The 18,664-nt window shown below is 44.3% G+C and overlaps 1 protein-coding gene across 13 annotated transcripts in view; it reads right to left on the reverse strand.

Annotated features, from left to right (window-relative positions):
• PTPRA (protein tyrosine phosphatase receptor type A) overlaps positions 1-18,664 on the reverse strand; it is a 162,762-nt gene that overhangs the window by 38,162 nt on the left and 105,936 nt on the right. For all 13 annotated transcript variants that reach the window (XR_002515183.2, XM_017944957.1, XM_021921191.1 and 10 more), the window contains 3 exons: positions 11,034-11,118; positions 9,784-9,857; positions 9,409-9,545 (listed from right to left, as the gene is read on the reverse strand). Coding sequence is in view for 12 of the 13 variants with exons in the window: in XM_017944957.1 (XP_017800446.1) it covers positions 9,409-9,545; positions 9,784-9,857; positions 11,034-11,118 (296 nt within the window). In the remaining variant the exon portion in view is untranslated. The remainder of the gene's footprint in view (positions 1-9,408; positions 9,546-9,783; positions 9,858-11,033; positions 11,119-18,664) is intronic.

An 18,664-nucleotide genomic window follows, 5' to 3' on the forward strand; every position in this document is an offset into this window, starting at 1 on the left:
CACAGAAGTGCTACAGTCTCCTTTTAGCCTGTCACATATCTGAAAACAGCTGTCATGTCCTATGTGTGTTGTTCCTTTAGTTTTCACCCCCATGGTCGAGTTTCTCTCCAGAACAACATCCCATTTGGTGATATCCCTTTTTACAGCGACCTGACCACAAGACCCTTGACACAGTTCAAACTAGGCATAGCAACTTCTTTATTCTAGATGTTATATATCCATCGAAGCAAACTAAGTCCATTATATTTATTTCCCATATTTTAAAAAATCTGCTTTAAAAATATTATAAAAAGAATATGCTTGTTTTAAGTCAAATAATTTAGTAGAAAACAAAGTTCCCTATTATGTCTCTCCTCTCTTCCAGCCTCTTTGTAGGCAGCCACTGTTGACAATTTGTAGTCTTTCAGACTTAAAAAAGCATTAACATACCCAAACACACATAGATACACATATTTTTGAAAACAAAAACGAAATTATCCCATGTTTTCTCACATAACAATATGACTTAGAGATCTATGTGAACACATTTATTTTAATGATAGTATAGAATATCATAATGGATATAAGAAATCATCTGGCCATTCTATTTGACAGATACTTGCTTTATCTTCTTTGCTATCATAAATAATGCTGTCATAAACATCCTTGTACAAATATATATTTGTACAATAAGGGTTTTTAAGAATCTCAGAAGCTTGGTCAGACAACTCAAACATTAAGATACTGATTGGTACTGCCAAAATCATCCCTCCAATGCAATACCAATTTGAACTCCCTCACCTGTGTGTAAGTCTCTGCAGCCCCATACTTTTGTCCACAATTGATATAAATCTTTTTAAATTTTCAAATCTGATAGGTCCAAAATAATGGTTAGCTTTAATGAGTATTTCCCTGATTACCAGATATAGTAGATCTTCTTTTCATATCTTTACAGACCATTTGTATTTCTTCTGTAAATTGCCAATTTCTTGACTGGATTGTTTACCTTTTACTCACAGGTTTGTATATTCTGGGGCATTCTTTGTCTACCTATGGCAAACAGATTCTCCCAGTTGGCCACTTTTTTATGGCATCATTTGTCACAAAGATGTTTCAAATTTTAATATATTTACTATCTTTCAAACTTTTCCATTCTGGCATCTAAATCTTACTGTAAGTAGCTTAGAAAGGCCTTCCCCATCTGATGGTTATTAAAAATATTATTCTATGACAGTAGACACAAATTGGTTTGTTTGCCCTATGTGCTACTTCTCCTCTTCCCTCCCAGGGCTGACTGATCCAAGCACAGTCATACCTGACTCATACTGGGCCAATCAGATTCTCTCCCAGGATTCTAAAAACTAGGAAGAAGCAGGGGCTTTCCTAGAAGGGCCCCAAAGCCACCAAGGTAGGGTCGGGCTCTACCTGAGGCTTGGTACTCCAACTTATCTTCTGATTCTGCCAGCTCTGCCAATGTCTTCCCAAATCAACAGTTCTGTTTGTTTTTTTGCTTAATTTAGTTGAGTTGACTTCTCTTGCTTTTAACTAGGGAGCTTAACTGATTTAGCAATTACTATCAGAGTGGGGTTGTAGTTGAGAGACTGCTGGGGGAAATGTGGGTAATGTTACTGGGTTCAGATGGAAGGAAAGAAACTGTCAACCAACTGCCAGGATGGGAAAGAGCAAGCTGCTCATAGTTCATAGCTGCACAACTACTATTTTAGTTATTGCCTGCAATTACCTGTGATGTGTTCAAGCTGGTGGTAAAGGAGTAGGGGTGTCCCAACTAAAAGGAGAGGGGAAATGTTGAAACCAAGGAGTAGGATTACTTTTGACAATATTAGAGAACAAAACAAGAAACATCCCAGCTCCAATATCAAATGCTCACCTCGAAATGAAAACCCAAGACTCAAGGCCTTTACATTACTATGCATGTATTTTGCTAAATGAAATGTTAAGATTTCCAAATTTTGCTAGTTGCTGAATTTTAATGCCACAGAATTTACATCTTTCCTGGGTTGCTCATGAGAAAGATAAGGGTTTAAGTGAGACAACAGAAATGATGATAAAAGAGACGACCTGAAGAAAGCTAATTTCGAAAAATCTCTATTATGCTCTCTACTGCATCTTGCTGTCATGATGAAAACTGCCCCACAACCCAGCCTGCATTGCTCACACATTACCAGAATGCAACCATAACATGACCTGAGGGTAAAATACATAAATAAGCAGAAAAGTAAAATGCTGGCCAGGCACAGTAGCTCATGCCTGTAATCCCAGCACTTTGGGAGACCAAGGCGGGAGGATTGTTTGAGATCAGGAGTTCAAGACCAGCCTGGGCAATACAGCAAGACTCTCGTCTCTACCGGAGGAAAAAAAAAATAAAGAGCTAACAAATACCCAGAAGAAACTATAGGAATTCATTGAGCTGGATCATTAAAAATGATAGGAACAATTGTTGATACAGATTTTGGAGACGTTATAACAAAGAAGGGAAGAGTATGACTTTTGGTTAAAGCCAAATTTCTTTTCTTTTTTGAGATGGAGTCTCATTCTGTCCCCCAGGCTGGAGAGCAATGGTGCAATCTTGGCTCACTGCAACCTCCACCTCCCGGGTTCACGCCATTCTCCTGCCTCAGCCTCCCGAGTAGCTGGGATTACTGGCACTCGCCACCATGCCCGGCTAATTTTTGTATTTTTAGTAGAGACGGGGTTTCAGCATGTTGGTCAGGATGGTCTCAAACTCCTGACCTCAAGTGATCTGCCTGCCTCGGCCTTTCAAAGTTCTGGGATTAAGGCATGAGCCATTGTGCCCGGCCTGGATAAAACCAAATTTCTGATTATGGTATGGTCAAAAGAACTTCTGCAGGTAGTGTAACAGCTCAGGTAACTGGCCATGGTTTTAATGTTGAGCTAGGCTGGCCAGTGGAAACCTGGACTGAATGCTAGATTTAGTGAGGTGATAATGAAAAGCCAGAAAATCCTTGGCACAAAGTAGAGGAGACCAGAGTGGCATATGGACTCCAAAGGCTCAGCTTTCTACTGACACCTTCAGTATGCCCTTGATGGGATCCATAACACATGCCTTGCTGAGGCTGTACACTGGTGAAGAAAGCACTGGAATCTTTCAGAAGTACTTTCCTGGCTGTCCTCAGCAGAGTGAGATGCTAGTGGAAGGGACTGCTTCTAAATGGGATTCTTGATCTACGTGGGCTTGAAAGACTGTTGGAGACCATGATTTATGGCTGTGAATAATTCATTGTGAAGCTCCGGGTAATGGAAATGGAAAGTAACTTTCCAGGTCAGTTGAGGCAGCCTACTAGACTACCATGCTAGAGAGAGGGCCCCCTCATCCAACTCGTAGGCCTGGGTCATTTCAGACCCAGAACCCTTCAATAACAGGGAGGACAGGCATCTGTAAGGAGGAACCCTGCCACACTGTATTAACACACATATATTATAAACCTCCCTCCTCATCCTTTCCTAATAATCTGCAGATATTTACCATGGTAACTTTACTAGGCAAAGGGAAATGCATCTTTTGGGGTCTGCTAGGTTCTGGCCTTGAGGTAACTAATTCCTAGGAACTCAGAACACTGCTAAGATATGCTGATTAGAACGGAGCCTTGCCGGGCGCGGTGGCTCAAGCCTGTAATCCCAGCACTTTGGGAGGCGACAGCGATCACAAGGTCAGGAGATCGAGACTATCCTGGCTAACACGTGAAACCCCGCCTCAAAATACAAAAAACTAGCCGGCTAGGTAAGTGGGCGGCTTCGTGGTCCTAGCTACCCCGAGGCTGTGAGGCAGGAGAATGGCGAACCCGAGGCGAGCCAGTGAGCTGAGATCCGCCACTGCACTCCAGCCTGGGGACAGAGCCAGACTCAGTCTCAAAAAAAAAAAAAAAAAAAAAAAGAACGGAGCCTTTGCAGGCCAGGTGATGGAAGGAGTTTTGGCCCGAGGTGGCTTCACATTAGGACCTATTATCTATCTAATCTATCTTATCTATCTGTCTGTCTGTCAGGGCCTCCAAAAGGGAGGGAAAGAAACTAGTTGCTCCTGGCTCCGTGAAGTTGGCTAGATCTCCCTCTCTGCCACCTTGATTTTCAATAACATTGGCCATTAGGTGATGCCCAAAGACACACAGATTCCCTAGCCCACTGGATAAGAACTATCACACAAAGAGCAAATGTAAGCTCCCAGAGCAGTGATCTCTTTACCAAAAGGCAAAGTCTCCATGTAAACCGCAGGACCTTAAGTGCTACAGAAGACTTTGCAGATTTACAGTTACTTTTCCAGACGTACTCTACTTCCTGCAGATTCACATATAACTCCTGGTACCTATACTACCGCTAAGGGTAAGTATATGTTCTTTTTAAGTTGTGTGGACTACTTGAAGCAGTTTTTCTTGCTCATGGCAAGAGCAGCCTCAGTCATCAATCATCTTGACCTTTCTGTCTTGTGATCTGGTTCACTGAGATTTTGTCTGTTTCACAGGACATTACCTTGACAACTATGCTAATGACTTCAATGTGAGACATGGAAGAGCGAGAAGTTATGTATCTTAGATGTACATGTTAGACAGAAAAATACAGTGGCCTGCCACCTCAGCCAAATTTTCTGAAGGTAAAAGGCCTGCAGCACGTCAGGGTATCTCCTCCAACATAAAGGACAACTTGCTGCCCCTTGCCCCATCACCCCTCTCCTGCTAACGAAGAGGAGCAATGCTTGCTGGGCCATTTTAAGTTTTGGAGACAGCAAATACGTTATGCTCGCATTCAACTCTGATCTCTCAATTTAATCCATCTAATCCATCTAATCAATCTACCCACCTACCTACCTACCTACCTACCTAGAGACAAGGTCTCGCTCTGTCACACAGGCTGCAGTGCAGTGGTGAAATCACAGCTCACTGCAGCCTCAAACTCCTAGGCTCAAGCAATACTCCCACCTCAGCCTCCCAAGTAGCTGGAACTATGGATGCACACCACCACGTCCAGCTAATTTTTTGAAGAGGCAGGCTTTTGCCATGTTGCCCAGGCTGGTCTTGAGCTCCTGGACTCAAAGTGACCTGCCTGCCTCATCTCCCAAAGTGCTAGGATTAAAGGCATGAGCCACTGTGCCCAGCCTCTGACCAATTCATTGAGTGATCTGAAAAGAGAAGGTACTCCTGCTGATCCAGGCCACAGAGAAATAAGCTCTGGTAGATTGTATGGAGTTCTAAAGTGTTTGTAGTAAGGTAAACAGAAGAATCATAATGAAAAACCCTAAAATACGGAAATAAGACCATGATCCTATTGGCAAGACCATGCTCCTAGCCTAGTACTGGGCTCTAAGGTAGAAACTGTAAGCCTGATCACAGATACAGGTATCCAAATGACTTGAACTCCCCATCATAAACTAGGTTTTTTTTTTTTTTGAGGCAGAGTTTTGCTCTTGTCACCCAGGCTAGAGTGCAATGGCGTGGTCTCAGCTCACTGCAACCTCTGTCTCCTGGGTTCAAGTGATTCTCCTGCCCCAACCTCCCAAGTAGCTGCGATTACAGGTGTTTGCCACCACGCCTGGCTAATTTTTGTATTTTTAGTAGAGACAGGGGTTTCACCATGTTGGCCAGGCTGGTCTTGAACTTCTGACCTCAGCCTCCCAAAGTGCAGGGATTACAGGCATGAGCCACCAGGCCAGTCTCATAAACTAGGTATTATGTGATCCAATCAGCCATAGATTTGAACATGCCCAGCAGAATCCCATTATCAGCTGGAAGTGATTGCTATAAAATGCCTACCACACAAACCACTGCTGCAATAGATACTACTGACTTCCTATTGACATCAACAGTTAACTGAAGAAGAAAAAGTCTGGCCTGGTATATAAACTGCTTGGTGAGACATGCTGGCCCATGCTGGAAGTAGACTGCTATGGGGTATATTACTTAAGTGATGGCTTTCAATGTGTATAAAAACGAAATCCTCCTAATGAAGTGAACTTCAAGCAAATTATCACACTACTTATCTCACTGGAGGTCAGGATCTAAACCAATCGCTGGGTAGTAAATAACTAGAACAAGAAAGGAAATATTTATGTTCCATGTGAATGCTCACCAGATGGCACTCATTGCTAGAAACCCAGGTGACGAAGGTCAGCCCTTTCCCTCACTACCCTAGTGCTGGCCCAATGAGCTCGTGAACACAGTTGCCATGGTAGCACAGCAAATGGCTCTCACCACAATATCTATCTGAATTTACCTATCATGCCTCCAGGAATACCATCACCATCCAGGGATTTACTGAAATACCTTATCATGGGGTCTCAGGGAATATTACCTCCAAACAAATAATTTGTTTCATGCTTACGTAAATTTAATGTTATGGAAAAAGAAAAGAACTAATTTGACAGAAAAAAGTATAGTAATGGGATCACATACCTCATCACCCAGAAGCAGGTGGTATTATAGATTACAAAACAGTATAATGCCTAGCACAGATCCAGCTATGGTACTGAGGCTGGAGGGCTGTCTTGTGAGATGTGGTAATTTTTTTTTTTTTTTTTGAGACGGAGTTTCACTCTTGTCACCCAGGCTGGTGTGCAATGGTGCTCACTGCAACCTCCGCCTCCTGGGTTCAAGCAATTCTCCTGCCTCAGCCTTCCAAGCAGCTGGGATTACAGGTGCGTGCCACCACGCCTGGCTAATTTTTGTCTTTTTAGTAGAGATGGGATTGCGCCATGTTAGCCAGGCTGGTCTTGAACTCCTGGCTTCAGGTGATCTGCCCGCCTTGGCCTCCCAAAGTACTGGGATTACAGGTATGAGCTACTGTGCCCGGCAGGATGTGGTAAATCTTATCAATCAATAATGAACATTAAATGGTGCTATTTTTCCAATAGCCCCCCAAAAAGGTCCAAGCTATTCTGTTAACTCTCGCTTGGTAAATGGTCTCCCACTTCAACTCTTGCCTCTCCCTTTTATCTATTCTCTATATTGTAGTCAGTGATTTTCTCAAAATGCAAATCTGACATCACCCACCACTCCCCTTAAGCCCTTCTATTGTGGAGCAGATATGAATAGTGACTTGTTGACCCAATAACCATTCCTCCTTTACCAGACCTCCTATTCTGTGAGGTTATCCATCCATATCTCACATGAGTATCTAAAAAAATATTTTTTTTGAGACAGGGTCTGGCTCTGTTGTCCAGGCTGGGGTGCAGTGGAGTGAATCTGACTAACTGCAACCTCCACCTCCTGGGCTCAAGAGATACTCCCACCTCATCTCCCATGTAGCTAAGACTGTAGGCGTGTGCCACTATGCTCAGCTAATTTTTGTATTTTTGTTGTTGTCATTGTTGTAGAGATGGGGTTTCACCGTGTTGCCCAGGCTGGTTTCGAACTCCTGTGCTCAAGGCAATCTGCCTGCCTCAGTCTCTCAAAGTGTTGGGATTATAGATGTGAGCCAGCGTGCCTGGCCTTGACCCAGGAATAATCTAGACTAGTCTCAGTCAGCCACAGTAATCTTATTTTCTCCCTTGCTCACGACAGGTTTAAGAAGGAGCATGTGACAAGGGAAGTCTCCAGAAGCTTTTGGGAAAATTTTTCCCACTGATAAAAAAAGAGTCAGCCTATAAGGCAAAGCTGACATATGGCTTAGTGGAAAGGTATGAAGGAAACTGACGGTTTAGCAATGCCCCAGTTGATGTATTTACCAATTCTGGAACTGCTCCTGTGTCCTTAAATCCATCTCCCACTTCCTAGTCATGACCACTTTAGGTCAATCTATTAGCACTTCTGATATTAACACCTGTAACCCCTAACTGTATTCCCCGCAACTATTCTGGTCTGCCCATGGGCTATTCTCCTTACAGAAGCCAGAGTCAATTTTTTTTTTTTTTTGAGACAAAGTCTCACTCTGTCGCCCAGGCTGGAGTATAGTGGCACGATCTCAGCTCACTGCAAGCTTCGCCTCCCGAGTTCACGCCATTCTCCTGCCTCAGCCTCCTGAGTAGCTAGGACTACAGGCACCTGCCACCACGCCCGGTTAATTTTTTGTATTTTTAGTAGAAATGGGGTTTCACCGTGTTAGCCAGGATGGTCTCGATCTCCTGACCTTGTGATTCGCCCGCCTTGGCCTCCCAAAGTGCTAAGGATTACAGATGTGAGCCACTGTGCCCGGCTGAGTCATTTTTTCAAGATGTAAATCTGGCTGCTCTATGGCTTGCCACTTCTCTCATGACTATCTGCAAGGTCTCTGGTCTGGCCAGCCATCTTTCACAGTTTCACCTCTTATCCTCCTTTGAAGCTCGGCCCTTCAGCCGCACACAGCCCTGTTGTGTTCTGGATGTGCCCTCCCTCAGCACACTCACTCCTGACAATTTGCTCCTGCTATTTCCAGTGCCCAGAAGGTTCCCCACTGCCCTTTCCCCGCCACCCTTGCCTATGATTAGGTATCAATTAAAGTATCATTTATTCGAGGAAGCTCTTCTTTTGTTTTTTTGAGACGGAGTCTTGCTGTGTCGCCAGGCCAGAGTGCAGTGGTGTGACCTTGGCTCACTGCAACTTCCGCCTCCCGGGTTCAAGCGATTCTCCTGCCTCAGCCTCCTGAGTAGCTGGGACTACAGGTGCATGCCACCATGCCCAGCTAATTTTTGTATTTTTAGTAGAGACAGGGTTTCACCAAGTTGGCCAGGATGGTCTCGATCTCTTGACCTCGTGATCCGCCCACCTCGGCCTCCCAAAGTGCTGGGACTACAGGCGTTGAGTCACCGTGCCAGCCAGAAGCTCTTCTGATCTGGGATCAGAACTGGTAGGCTAGGATCACCAACTGGTAGTTTACAAACGTATTCTGCTTCCTTGTGGGAATTATAAATACTAATCTAAATACTCAAGATGAGAACTGTGCTCTGTAGTCTCCCATGGTTCCCATTTCCCACACTGATCTATCCTACTGTCTACTTTAAACACTGACACCCCTGCTCTAGACTCAAAAAGGCAACCTCTTAATATGGATGCCTACAAATACGCACCAGTCCTTCACGTGCTGCACTGCTGTTTGAACTTAGTTAGTTTTGTTCTTGTTTGTGGGGTTTCCCTCCTGGACAGTGAGTTAATTGAGAGTAGGGACTGGACCTGTTTCTGCTCCTCATCATATCACTGGCAACTAGAATACTACCTGACACATATTAGATGCTTGCTACGTATTTATTAAACAAAAGAAGTAAGAGATGTGATGATGAATGAATGGATGGGTAGATTAGGAGGTGAGGCAAATCTTACTTCATTTCCAATCGATGATCATACAGGGAGTCAGATAAACTTGGTAAAACATTTCTCACCTCTTAAACATTAAAAGCCCATTTTTTTACTTCAAGACTCAAAAGGTCTGAAAGGTCTGACCTTAGGTCTGTCTTCTTCCCTGCTGATACACCAGTCTCAACAAAATACTCACGTTGAATTCCTCCCTGAAGAGCTTATTGTCGTCTGCCATTCTCCGGTTAATTTCCTCTTCCAGCTTGTCCACGGGCAGGGGTGGGTACTTCCTGTTGGTGCTTGGGGATCTGGCCAGAAGTGGCACACTCTGGGGCTCTGCAGTACACAAGGGAGAAGGTCAGTCAGGTGCCCTGAGGACCTAGCCCCTTTTCTGGAGGCTAAACTGGGGGTTCTACCTCATGGACCAGGCCTGTAAAAAGTAGGACTGTTCTCTTCAAAAATCTTCTTTTTTCCTCTTTTTTATCGTCTTATTTTTTTAAAAGGATGGAGAAACTCCTAATTTCTTGATTTCCTTCCTTGTGAAGGTTCCCCATGACATTAAGGAATGCCTTACCCACATCCTCAGTGCGGCCATTGGATAAGCGGAAAGAATTGGAATGGCTCCCAGCTTGCTTGTATTTCTTAAACCTAATGAGAAAATGATCACAGTGAAGAATGAAGCACAGAGGCGGGAGAGGCAAATCACAGCTCTGTATTCCTGCTCATCAATTCAGCCTTTCTAAATCTCCTTTAAAAATAATCGGGCTTTTTTAGAGACAGGTCATGCACACTCTGAGCAGCAGCATGCTGGGGCGACCAAGTACCTCGGGATACTCCTGTTTACCCTCGGCACACTGGGACCCAACCAGGGAACCCCAACAGTATATTCAGGCTCATGTGGCTCACTGGAGAGCACAGCCACACCAGGTGCAGAGAGAGTGAGTGGATAGAATACAGTTGGGGGAGACAGACAATATATATCAAACAAAAATACTGGTATTTCCTCAGTGTAGCCTGGGAGACCCAGGGAGAAGCCCAGAGCTTTGGACTGGGTGGACACAGTTTTGGCCACAAGTCTCCTGCAGAATGATGGAGACATATGACAAATTATAGGGGGCACACGATTCCCCTCTCTTTATCCCTGCAGAAGAACAGAGGGAGCACAGAATAGGTTAGGCCAAAAATAAGGCAGGGCTAAACCCAATTAGTCAGGGCAGTAGCTTTAGCAGGAAGAGAATAAATGCACCACCCTCTTCTCTCCCTTGGATTCCCCTTCCTTGCTTCTGCTAGAGTGGTAATGTCTAGAGGATCCTGAAAGAAGGTTAGAAAGAGGGATCCTGTAACTCACAACTCACATGGCTCAGCTCAGCATGCCAGGGCCAGGGGTCCCAGAAGGGTTTGGGGACAAAACCCCAACTAGAAATAAAGTAGGCTTTTGTTGAGCATGTAATCTTACTGGGGCCCTTTTAGGGGTTCCTTCAACAGGGTTAGACCTAAAGATCCTGTAACACCTGTCCCTAATAACAAACTGTGGTTTCTTACTTCAACCTCCAAACTACCATTCTGGGTTTTAGCTTGCACTGGAGTTGGGAGACTGGGCTTGGACAGATGGAAGAAAGAGGGAGGGTTTAGGACTTAAGGAAGACTATATAGAGCTTTTAAATCATTTCTAAGTAGAACTTCAATTTTAGCACCATCATGTGCCATTCCCCCTCTATCCTATTCATTGTGTATATCCTACTGTCTACTGGACTGTGTGGGTTCATTGGGACACCGGGGTATTGAAACAGAATCTAAGAGAACGTGAAGTGTTAGTAGGCTCACCTTAACATGTACAAAACTATGATAATAAACACGATCACTAGCAGAGAGGACAGGGCCACCATCACCGCAATAATTGGTGTCTCATCTGAAATCAAGAGAACAGAACAAGTCATTACTGTGTCGTGCAATGGAGGGTTTAAGTCAGCCATTCAAGGGAACACCGTGAAGAGGAAGAGCTCATTCAGTCCTGCAGATGTCAGGAAATGGAAACAGAGAAGAGTGTGAGTGTGCACCTCCCACTGCCATGCCAGGGCTATTGAGGTGAGGTGGGGAGAGAGCATGGGGCCCAGGATGACATGCTCACCCCATCTCTGACTATCATACATTTATTTACTCTGTCTCCCTGCACTAGAATAAAAGCTCTTTAAAGGCAGACAGTTTGTTTTACTCACTGCTATATCCTTTGAGCCTAAAACAGTACTTAGCACGTAAAAAGTATTGGACTATCTGGAGGCATGAACACATCCAATTCTGATGGCAAGCTAGGTATGCAGGGCCAACACTGTACACTCTCTCAGCCTCAATGGGCTCCATCTAGAGGAAGATGGGAGAGGAAGGCAAAAAGACGGTTTTCCTATCATAAACCCAAATGGTTTCCTGGCGCAGAGAATATTGTTCCTAATTAAAACAAGGAGACAGGTAGGGTACAATGGCTCACGCCTGTAATCCTAGCATTTTAGGAGGACAAAGCAGGTGGATTGCTTGAGCCAAGGTATTCGAGACCAGCCTGGACAACAGGGTAAAACTCCATCTCTACTAAAAATTAAAAAAAATAGCCGGTGTGGTGATGTGTGCCTATAGTCCCAGCTACTTAGGAGGCTGAGGTAGGAGGATCACTTGAGCCCAGGAGATGGAGGTTACAGTGAGCTGGGACTGTGACACTGCACTCCAGCCTGGGCAACAGAGCAAGACCGTGTCTCAAAACAAACAAACAAACAAGGACAGCTGGGTGTGGCAGCTCATGCCTATCCCAGACTTTGGGAGGCTGAGGTGGAAGGATTGCTTGAGGCCAGGAATTCAAGACCAGCCAAATAAAAATAAAACAAAACAAGGAGACATTATTAGATCCTCAGCCACCATGTAACAAACTGCTGGGTGCTTTTTTTTTTTTCCTCTTTCCACACGCTGCTCCTTCAGTCACCTTTTGCCAGGACCCCAACCATGGCAACATCTGGCTTGAAGACATGGCAATCCCACCTCATTTCACAGGGCCTGGCTCCCTTTCACCCAATACCTAGCCTTGTTTCTCATGCAGCTGGCCAGGCACTGACTCATCCGCCTCCACTCTCACCCCCCACCTCACTCCATGAACTACACCATCAGAGTGGCTTGGTAACTATCTTCACCATTTTCCTACCTGCTAAAAGGGAAGACAAGTCCCTCCCATCCTGTCATGTGTGCTCTGGATTACATCCACTGCTGTCACCTCAAACACTTGTCTTCTTGACCTCATTTACCCTCCTCCAGCCACCACCAGCCTTGCGTCTCTCTTCTCAGCTGACTTTCCACATAGCTGTCTAATTCGTCTTGTCTAACTCCTTACCTCCAGGTTCTCCTTAATCTATTTGCTCTGACTCCCACTCTCAGTGCTCTGTTTAAACTGCTCAGCCAGAATACCAACAAATGGCATATTGCCAAATCCAACAGGAACATTCCCATCCTCATCTGATTCAACCTTTTAGCAGCATTCATTCAAATATTTGTGGACCAGCAATTTCATGCCATTGTTTGAGACACTAGGAGCAGAGAAGTGTTCAAGCAGACAAGTGATAGAAAGCTTATATTCTGTGGGGAGGAAGGAGGACACTTGTTTATAAACAAGTCAATACTTAATTTTAGACAGAGACAAGTGCTATGAGGAATAAAAAGCAGGGTGGGGAGAGAGAAAGTGACAGGTTGGGGAGCAGTGATGAGTGGTCTGGGAAGGCCTCTCTGAGGAAGTAATATATGAGCAGAGCTCTAAATAACGTGAAGAGAACCATGCAAAGATCTGGATGAAGAGCTTTCTAGACACAGGGAACAGCAAGCATAGTAGCTCTTAGGAGTTTGGCAGGTTCAAGAAATAGCACAAAGGCCAGTTCAATATAAGATGCCAGAGAGGTGGGCAAAAGCCAGCAGACTTAGGACTTGGGAGTCCATTGCAATGATTGTGGATTTAATTCTGAGTGTGATGAGAAACACTATGCCATTGGAGGGCTTTGAACAGAGGAGATATATAACTGGATTTACATTCTCTTAAAAGCTAAACTGACCCATAAGCAACAGCCATGAGGTGAGAGGTTAATCTAAGAATGCAGTGTCATAGAAGCCAAGAGTAGAGATTTTCAAGGAGGGAGCAATCAATTCAATCAAATATTGCCTACAGACTTAAGAAGGATGAGACAGAGAAGTGAAACCAGATTTGACAAGACGGTGGCTACTGGTGACCTTTCCAAGAGTGTCTTCAGTTGAATATGGGTGAGAAAGCCTAAATGGAGTGAAATAAAGATAGAAAAAGGACAAAGTGAGACACCGGGTCCTTTCAGGGGGACTTTTAACATTAAGGGATACAGTGGAAGGGAGTGACAGATGGAGGGAGATGTGAGGTGGACAGATGGGTTTTTTTTTGTTTGTTTTTAGAGAGACGGAAGATATTACACAATGCTTCTTTGTTAATACTAAGTTTCAAACATACTGTGGTATGTGGCTCTCATCTTAAAATGAGCATTTGGACTGGCTGATCACTCCTTCCTCTCTGAAGCACTTTCCTCTCTTAGCTTTCCACAATGAAGCACTCCTCTGATTTTCCTTCTATCTCTTGTCTGCTCCATCTCAGTTTCCCTCACTATCTGTTCCTCTTCCAACACCAGATCTCTAAATGTGGGAATTCCTCAGGGCTCTGTCCTTGGCACTTTTCTCTATATCTAGTTAATCTGATCAGAGAGATGACTGTAAATACAAATGCCATGCTAGCAATTCCCACAGTTGCTTTGTTTGGTCAGACCTCTTTTCTGAGTTCCAGATTCTCAACTGCCTATTTTCCACCTCCACTTCAAATTTCATAGGCAACACAAGCTTTCTGTGTTTAAAACCTTTCCCTCACCATTCAGTAGCTAGTACTCTAATCCACCCTGTTGCTCAAGAAAGAAATGTGGAAACCCCCTTAATTTCTTCCTCACACTTATCTTCTATATCTAGCACAGCTGCAAGTAATATATTTTAGAGTTATATCTAAAACTTCAAATCTGCTTTTTTTTTGCATTTTTTTTTTTATTGCCACCAGTGTAGTCCCAACCTCCATCCTCTCTCACCTGGATCACAGTAAGCCTCTGCCCCTGCCAATCTATTCTCCACAAAGCAGAGGGATCTCTAGGAAAGCAACTTAGGGTGTATACCAATCTTAGGTAAAACCCTCCAACAGTTTCTCATGCCTTAGAACGAAATCTAGTCTCTTTATCCTGGACTCTAACAACCCCCTTGATCTAGCCCCTACTTGCCCTACCTCTTGCACTCTTTCCTTGCTCACTCAATTTCAGCCACTGGTTGTCCTTCCACGCTTTCTTTCATTCATCCATCCTCAGGCCTTTGAACATGTTATTCCTTCTGCTTTACACAGCCTCCCTCTGTTCTTTGCCTGGATATCTCCTACTTCTCTGGTTCTCTGTGTGTCACTTTTCCCACACAGGTCTTCTCTGACTTCCTAATACTAAATTAGGATCGTAAGTTTCAGTTTCCTTATTTCTGAAATAAGTTATTCTGCATATTAAATTAGACCATTCATGTAAAGTTGTTGGCACAGTAACTAGCACACAGTATGTACTTAATTTTAGCTGTTATGGCCGGGCACGGTGGCTCATGCCTGCAATCCCAGCACTTTGGGAGGCTGAGGTGGGCAGATCATCAGGTCAAGAGTTTGAGACCAGCTTGGCCAACATGGTGAAACTCCATCTCTATTAAAAATACAAAAAAAAGCTGGGCGCGGTGGCTCAAGCCTGTAATTCCAGCACTTTGGGAGGCCGAGACGGGTGGATCACGAGGTCAGGAGATCGAGACCATCCTGGCTAACACAGTGAAACCCCGTCTCTACTAAAAAATATAAAAAACTAGCCGGGCGAGGTGGCGAGTGCCTGTAGTCCCAGCTACTTGGGAGGCTGAGGCAGGAGAACGGTGTAAACCCGGGAGGCGGAGCTTGCAGTGAGCTGAGATCTGGCCACTGCACTCCAGCCTGGATGACAGAGCAAGACTCCGTCTCAAAAAAAAAAAAATTACAAAAAAAATTAGCCAGGCGTGGTGGCACATGCCTGTAATCTCAGCTACTTAGGAGGCTGAGGCAGGAGAACTGCTTGAACCTGGGGGGCGGAGGTTGTAGTAAGTCGAGATTGCAGCACTGCACTCCATCCTGGGCGACAGAGCAAGACTCAGTCTCAAAAAAAAAAAAAAAAGGCTTTTATTTCTTATACTATTTTTGTAAGGCAAGGACCTTATTATTTTCCTTGATAATACCTCTCACACTTTGTAATTATATATTTGACTGTTGTTGATTAATCAATATCCCTCCTTTATAGCATAAATTCCACAAGAGCAAGAATTACATGTCTGCTTCATTCTCACTGTACACCTAAAGCCTAGCATAGGGTCTCACACATAACAGGCACAAAACAAACAATGTATTACATTGAGCCAAAGAACAAAAAAAATAGTAATTTATCACTAAATACGTCTTTGTTAAATTCTAACTACAGGGGGCAGTATATCAGGTATTATAATAAAGTAATTAGGCACATTCCAGCACTTTGGGAAGCCGAGGCAGGCGGATCACAAGGTCGGGAGTTCAAGACCAGCCTAGCCAATATAGCAAAACCCCATCTCTACTGAAAATACAAAATTAGCCGGGTGCAGTGGCACACACCTGTAGTCCCAGCTACTCAGAAGGCTGAGGCAGGAGAATCGCTTGTACCTGGGAGGCGGAGCTTGCAGTGAGCTGAGATCGTGCCACTGCACTCCAGCCTGGGTGAAGGAGTGAGACTCCGTCTCAAAAAAAATAAATAAAGAAAGAAACTAATTAGGCACATTTGGCTTAAGACACTGGACTAAACCTATACATTTACTTCTTCATCTTCCCCCAAAGCACACTGACATGGTAGAAGAAATATAAAAATACTAATGAATCAACAGCATATCTGAAAGGCAGCAAAAGGTGGCATATGTAGATCAGAAACTTTGAGATATTTCTGGAAGACAAAAGAGATGAGACTCAACTGCCCAAGAGATCAAACAGAGCCAAAGAGCCTCCAGCTGAAAACTAAGTCCTAGTTCTACCAGTTTGGGCCTGGAAACACCTCAAGCTCAGAGGGAACTGGGACTGGGGTTGAAAGTGGACCTTGAGGTACCAGGATGGTACTTAAGCAAAGGTCTGCCAACCCAGCACCAGTACGCCCACAGCCCAAATGACAAGTGGGGCTTCCCATCTAGACTCAGCTGGAAAAACAGTGCTCTACACAGAGTAGAGAGTTTGTCACAGAGACTGGTAAGGGCTTCTTTTTTACAAAATATATGTTGCATATATATTTTCTCAATGTCACACTGATGACATTTTGGGCTAGATAATTCTCTGTTATGTGGGTCTGTCGTGTGCACTGTAGGACATTTAATATCCCTGGCCTCTAATTATTAGATGTCAGTAGCAAACTCCCAATTTCGATGACCAAAAGTATCTCCAACCATTGCTAAATGCCTTTTGGGGGAAATAGCCCCCAGTAAGGAACCACTGGTCTATACCCACCCCATTCTAACTGAATTCTTTTAAAGCAAATCTGAGACCTATCATTTCAAATGCAATTACTTAGGTATGTATCACTAAGAGATAAAGATTCTTAACATAAACATAATACTGTTATCCAATTTAAAAAGTAACACTAATTCCTTAGTATCATCTAATATTCAGATACTGCTTGAATTTCCCTGAGTGTCTGATAAATGCTTTTTTTTGGTTTGGTTAGAATTGGCACCAGAGCAGGTCTACACCGTATGTGATTGTTAAGTATATTGGGTCCACAGAAAGTTTCCTGGGGACTGAAGACAGAAAAAAACCATAGTAGTGCCCAAGCTAACTCTAGACAACCACAAGAGAGGAAAGGAAAAAGAAAATGGCAGCTCTCCTAGAGGATAACTGCACCCTGTCCCGATTTTCCTGAGCCATCACTGAACCCCTCCCTGGTTTAGGATATATGTCCCTGTTTGTCTTCTGAAGGGATGAAGGGACACCTATTGTGAGCACAGTCTAGGCCACTCAATGGTCCAGGGCATAGCTCAAATAGAGCAATGGTAACCCTGGGAAATGGAGGTGACAACAGAAATAGAATAAACCTTTTAAAATATACTGCAATTTGTGCAACAGGATGCCATATTGATTTAAAAAAATTTTTTTTTCTTAAATTTTTTGTAGAGATGGGGGGGTCTTGTTGTTGCCCAGGCTAGTCTTGAACTCTTGGTCTCAAGTGATCCTCTTGCCTTGGCCTCCCAAAATGCTACGATTACAGGTGTGAGCCACTGCTACATTGCCTTTTTTTTTTTTTCTCGAGATGGAGTCTCACTCCGTCACCCAGGCTGAAGTGCAGTGGCGTGATCTCGGTTCACTGCAACGGCCTCCTGGTTCAAGCGATCCTCCCACCTTAGCCTCCCTAGTAGGTGGGACTGCAGGCGCATGCCACCATGCCTGGCTAAGTTTTGTATTTTCAGTAGAGACAGGGTTTCACTATGTTGGCCAGCCTGGTCTTGAACTCCTGACTTCAGGTGATCAGCCTGCCTCAGCCTCCCAAAATGCTGGGATTATAGGCTTGAGCCACTGTGCCCAGCCTACACTGATATTTTTTAAAGGCCACTATTTAAAAAGGAGTAATCTGGCCGGGCGCGGTGGCTCAAGCCTGTAATCCCAGCACTTTGGGAGGCCGAGACGGGCGGATCACGAGGTCAGGAGATCGAGACCATCCTGGCTAACACGGTGAAACCCCGTCTCTACTAAAAAATACAAAAAAAAAAACCTAGCCGGGCGAGGTGGCGGGCGCCTGTAGTCCCAGCTACCCGGGAGGCTGAGGCAGGAGAATGGCGTGAACCCGGGAGGCGGAGCTTGCAGTGAGCTGAGATCCGGCCACCACACTCCAGCCTGGGTGACAGAGCGAGACTCCGTCTCAAAAAAAATAAAATAAAATAAAATAAAATAAAATAAAAATAAAAATAAAATAAAATAAAAAAAAAAGGAGTAATCTGAGTAGTAAGAAAGAGTTCTTAAAAACTGGCTGGACGCGGTGGCTCACCCTGTAATCCCAGCACTTTGGGAAGCTGAAGTGGGCAGATCAACAGGTCAGGAGTTTGAGACCAGCCCGACCAACATGGAGAAAACCCATCTCTACTAAAAATACAAAATTAGTCGGGCGTGGTGGCGCATGCTTGTAATCCCAGCAACTCGGGCGACTAAGGCAGGAGAATCACTTGAACCCAGGAGGCGGAGGTTGCGGTGAGCCGAGATCGCGCCATTGCACACCAGCTTGGGCAACAAGAGCGAAACTCGTCTCAAAACAAAACAAAACAAAAACAAAAACAAAAAAACAAAATGCCAACATGATTAGGAAGAAAAAAATCTAGATAGAAAGGCT

The sequence above is a fragment of the Papio anubis genome, chromosome 16 (assembly GCF_008728515.1).
Source record: "Papio anubis isolate 15944 chromosome 16, Panubis1.0, whole genome shotgun sequence".
In the NCBI taxonomy this organism is placed as follows: Eukaryota; Metazoa; Chordata; class Mammalia; order Primates; family Cercopithecidae; genus Papio; species Papio anubis.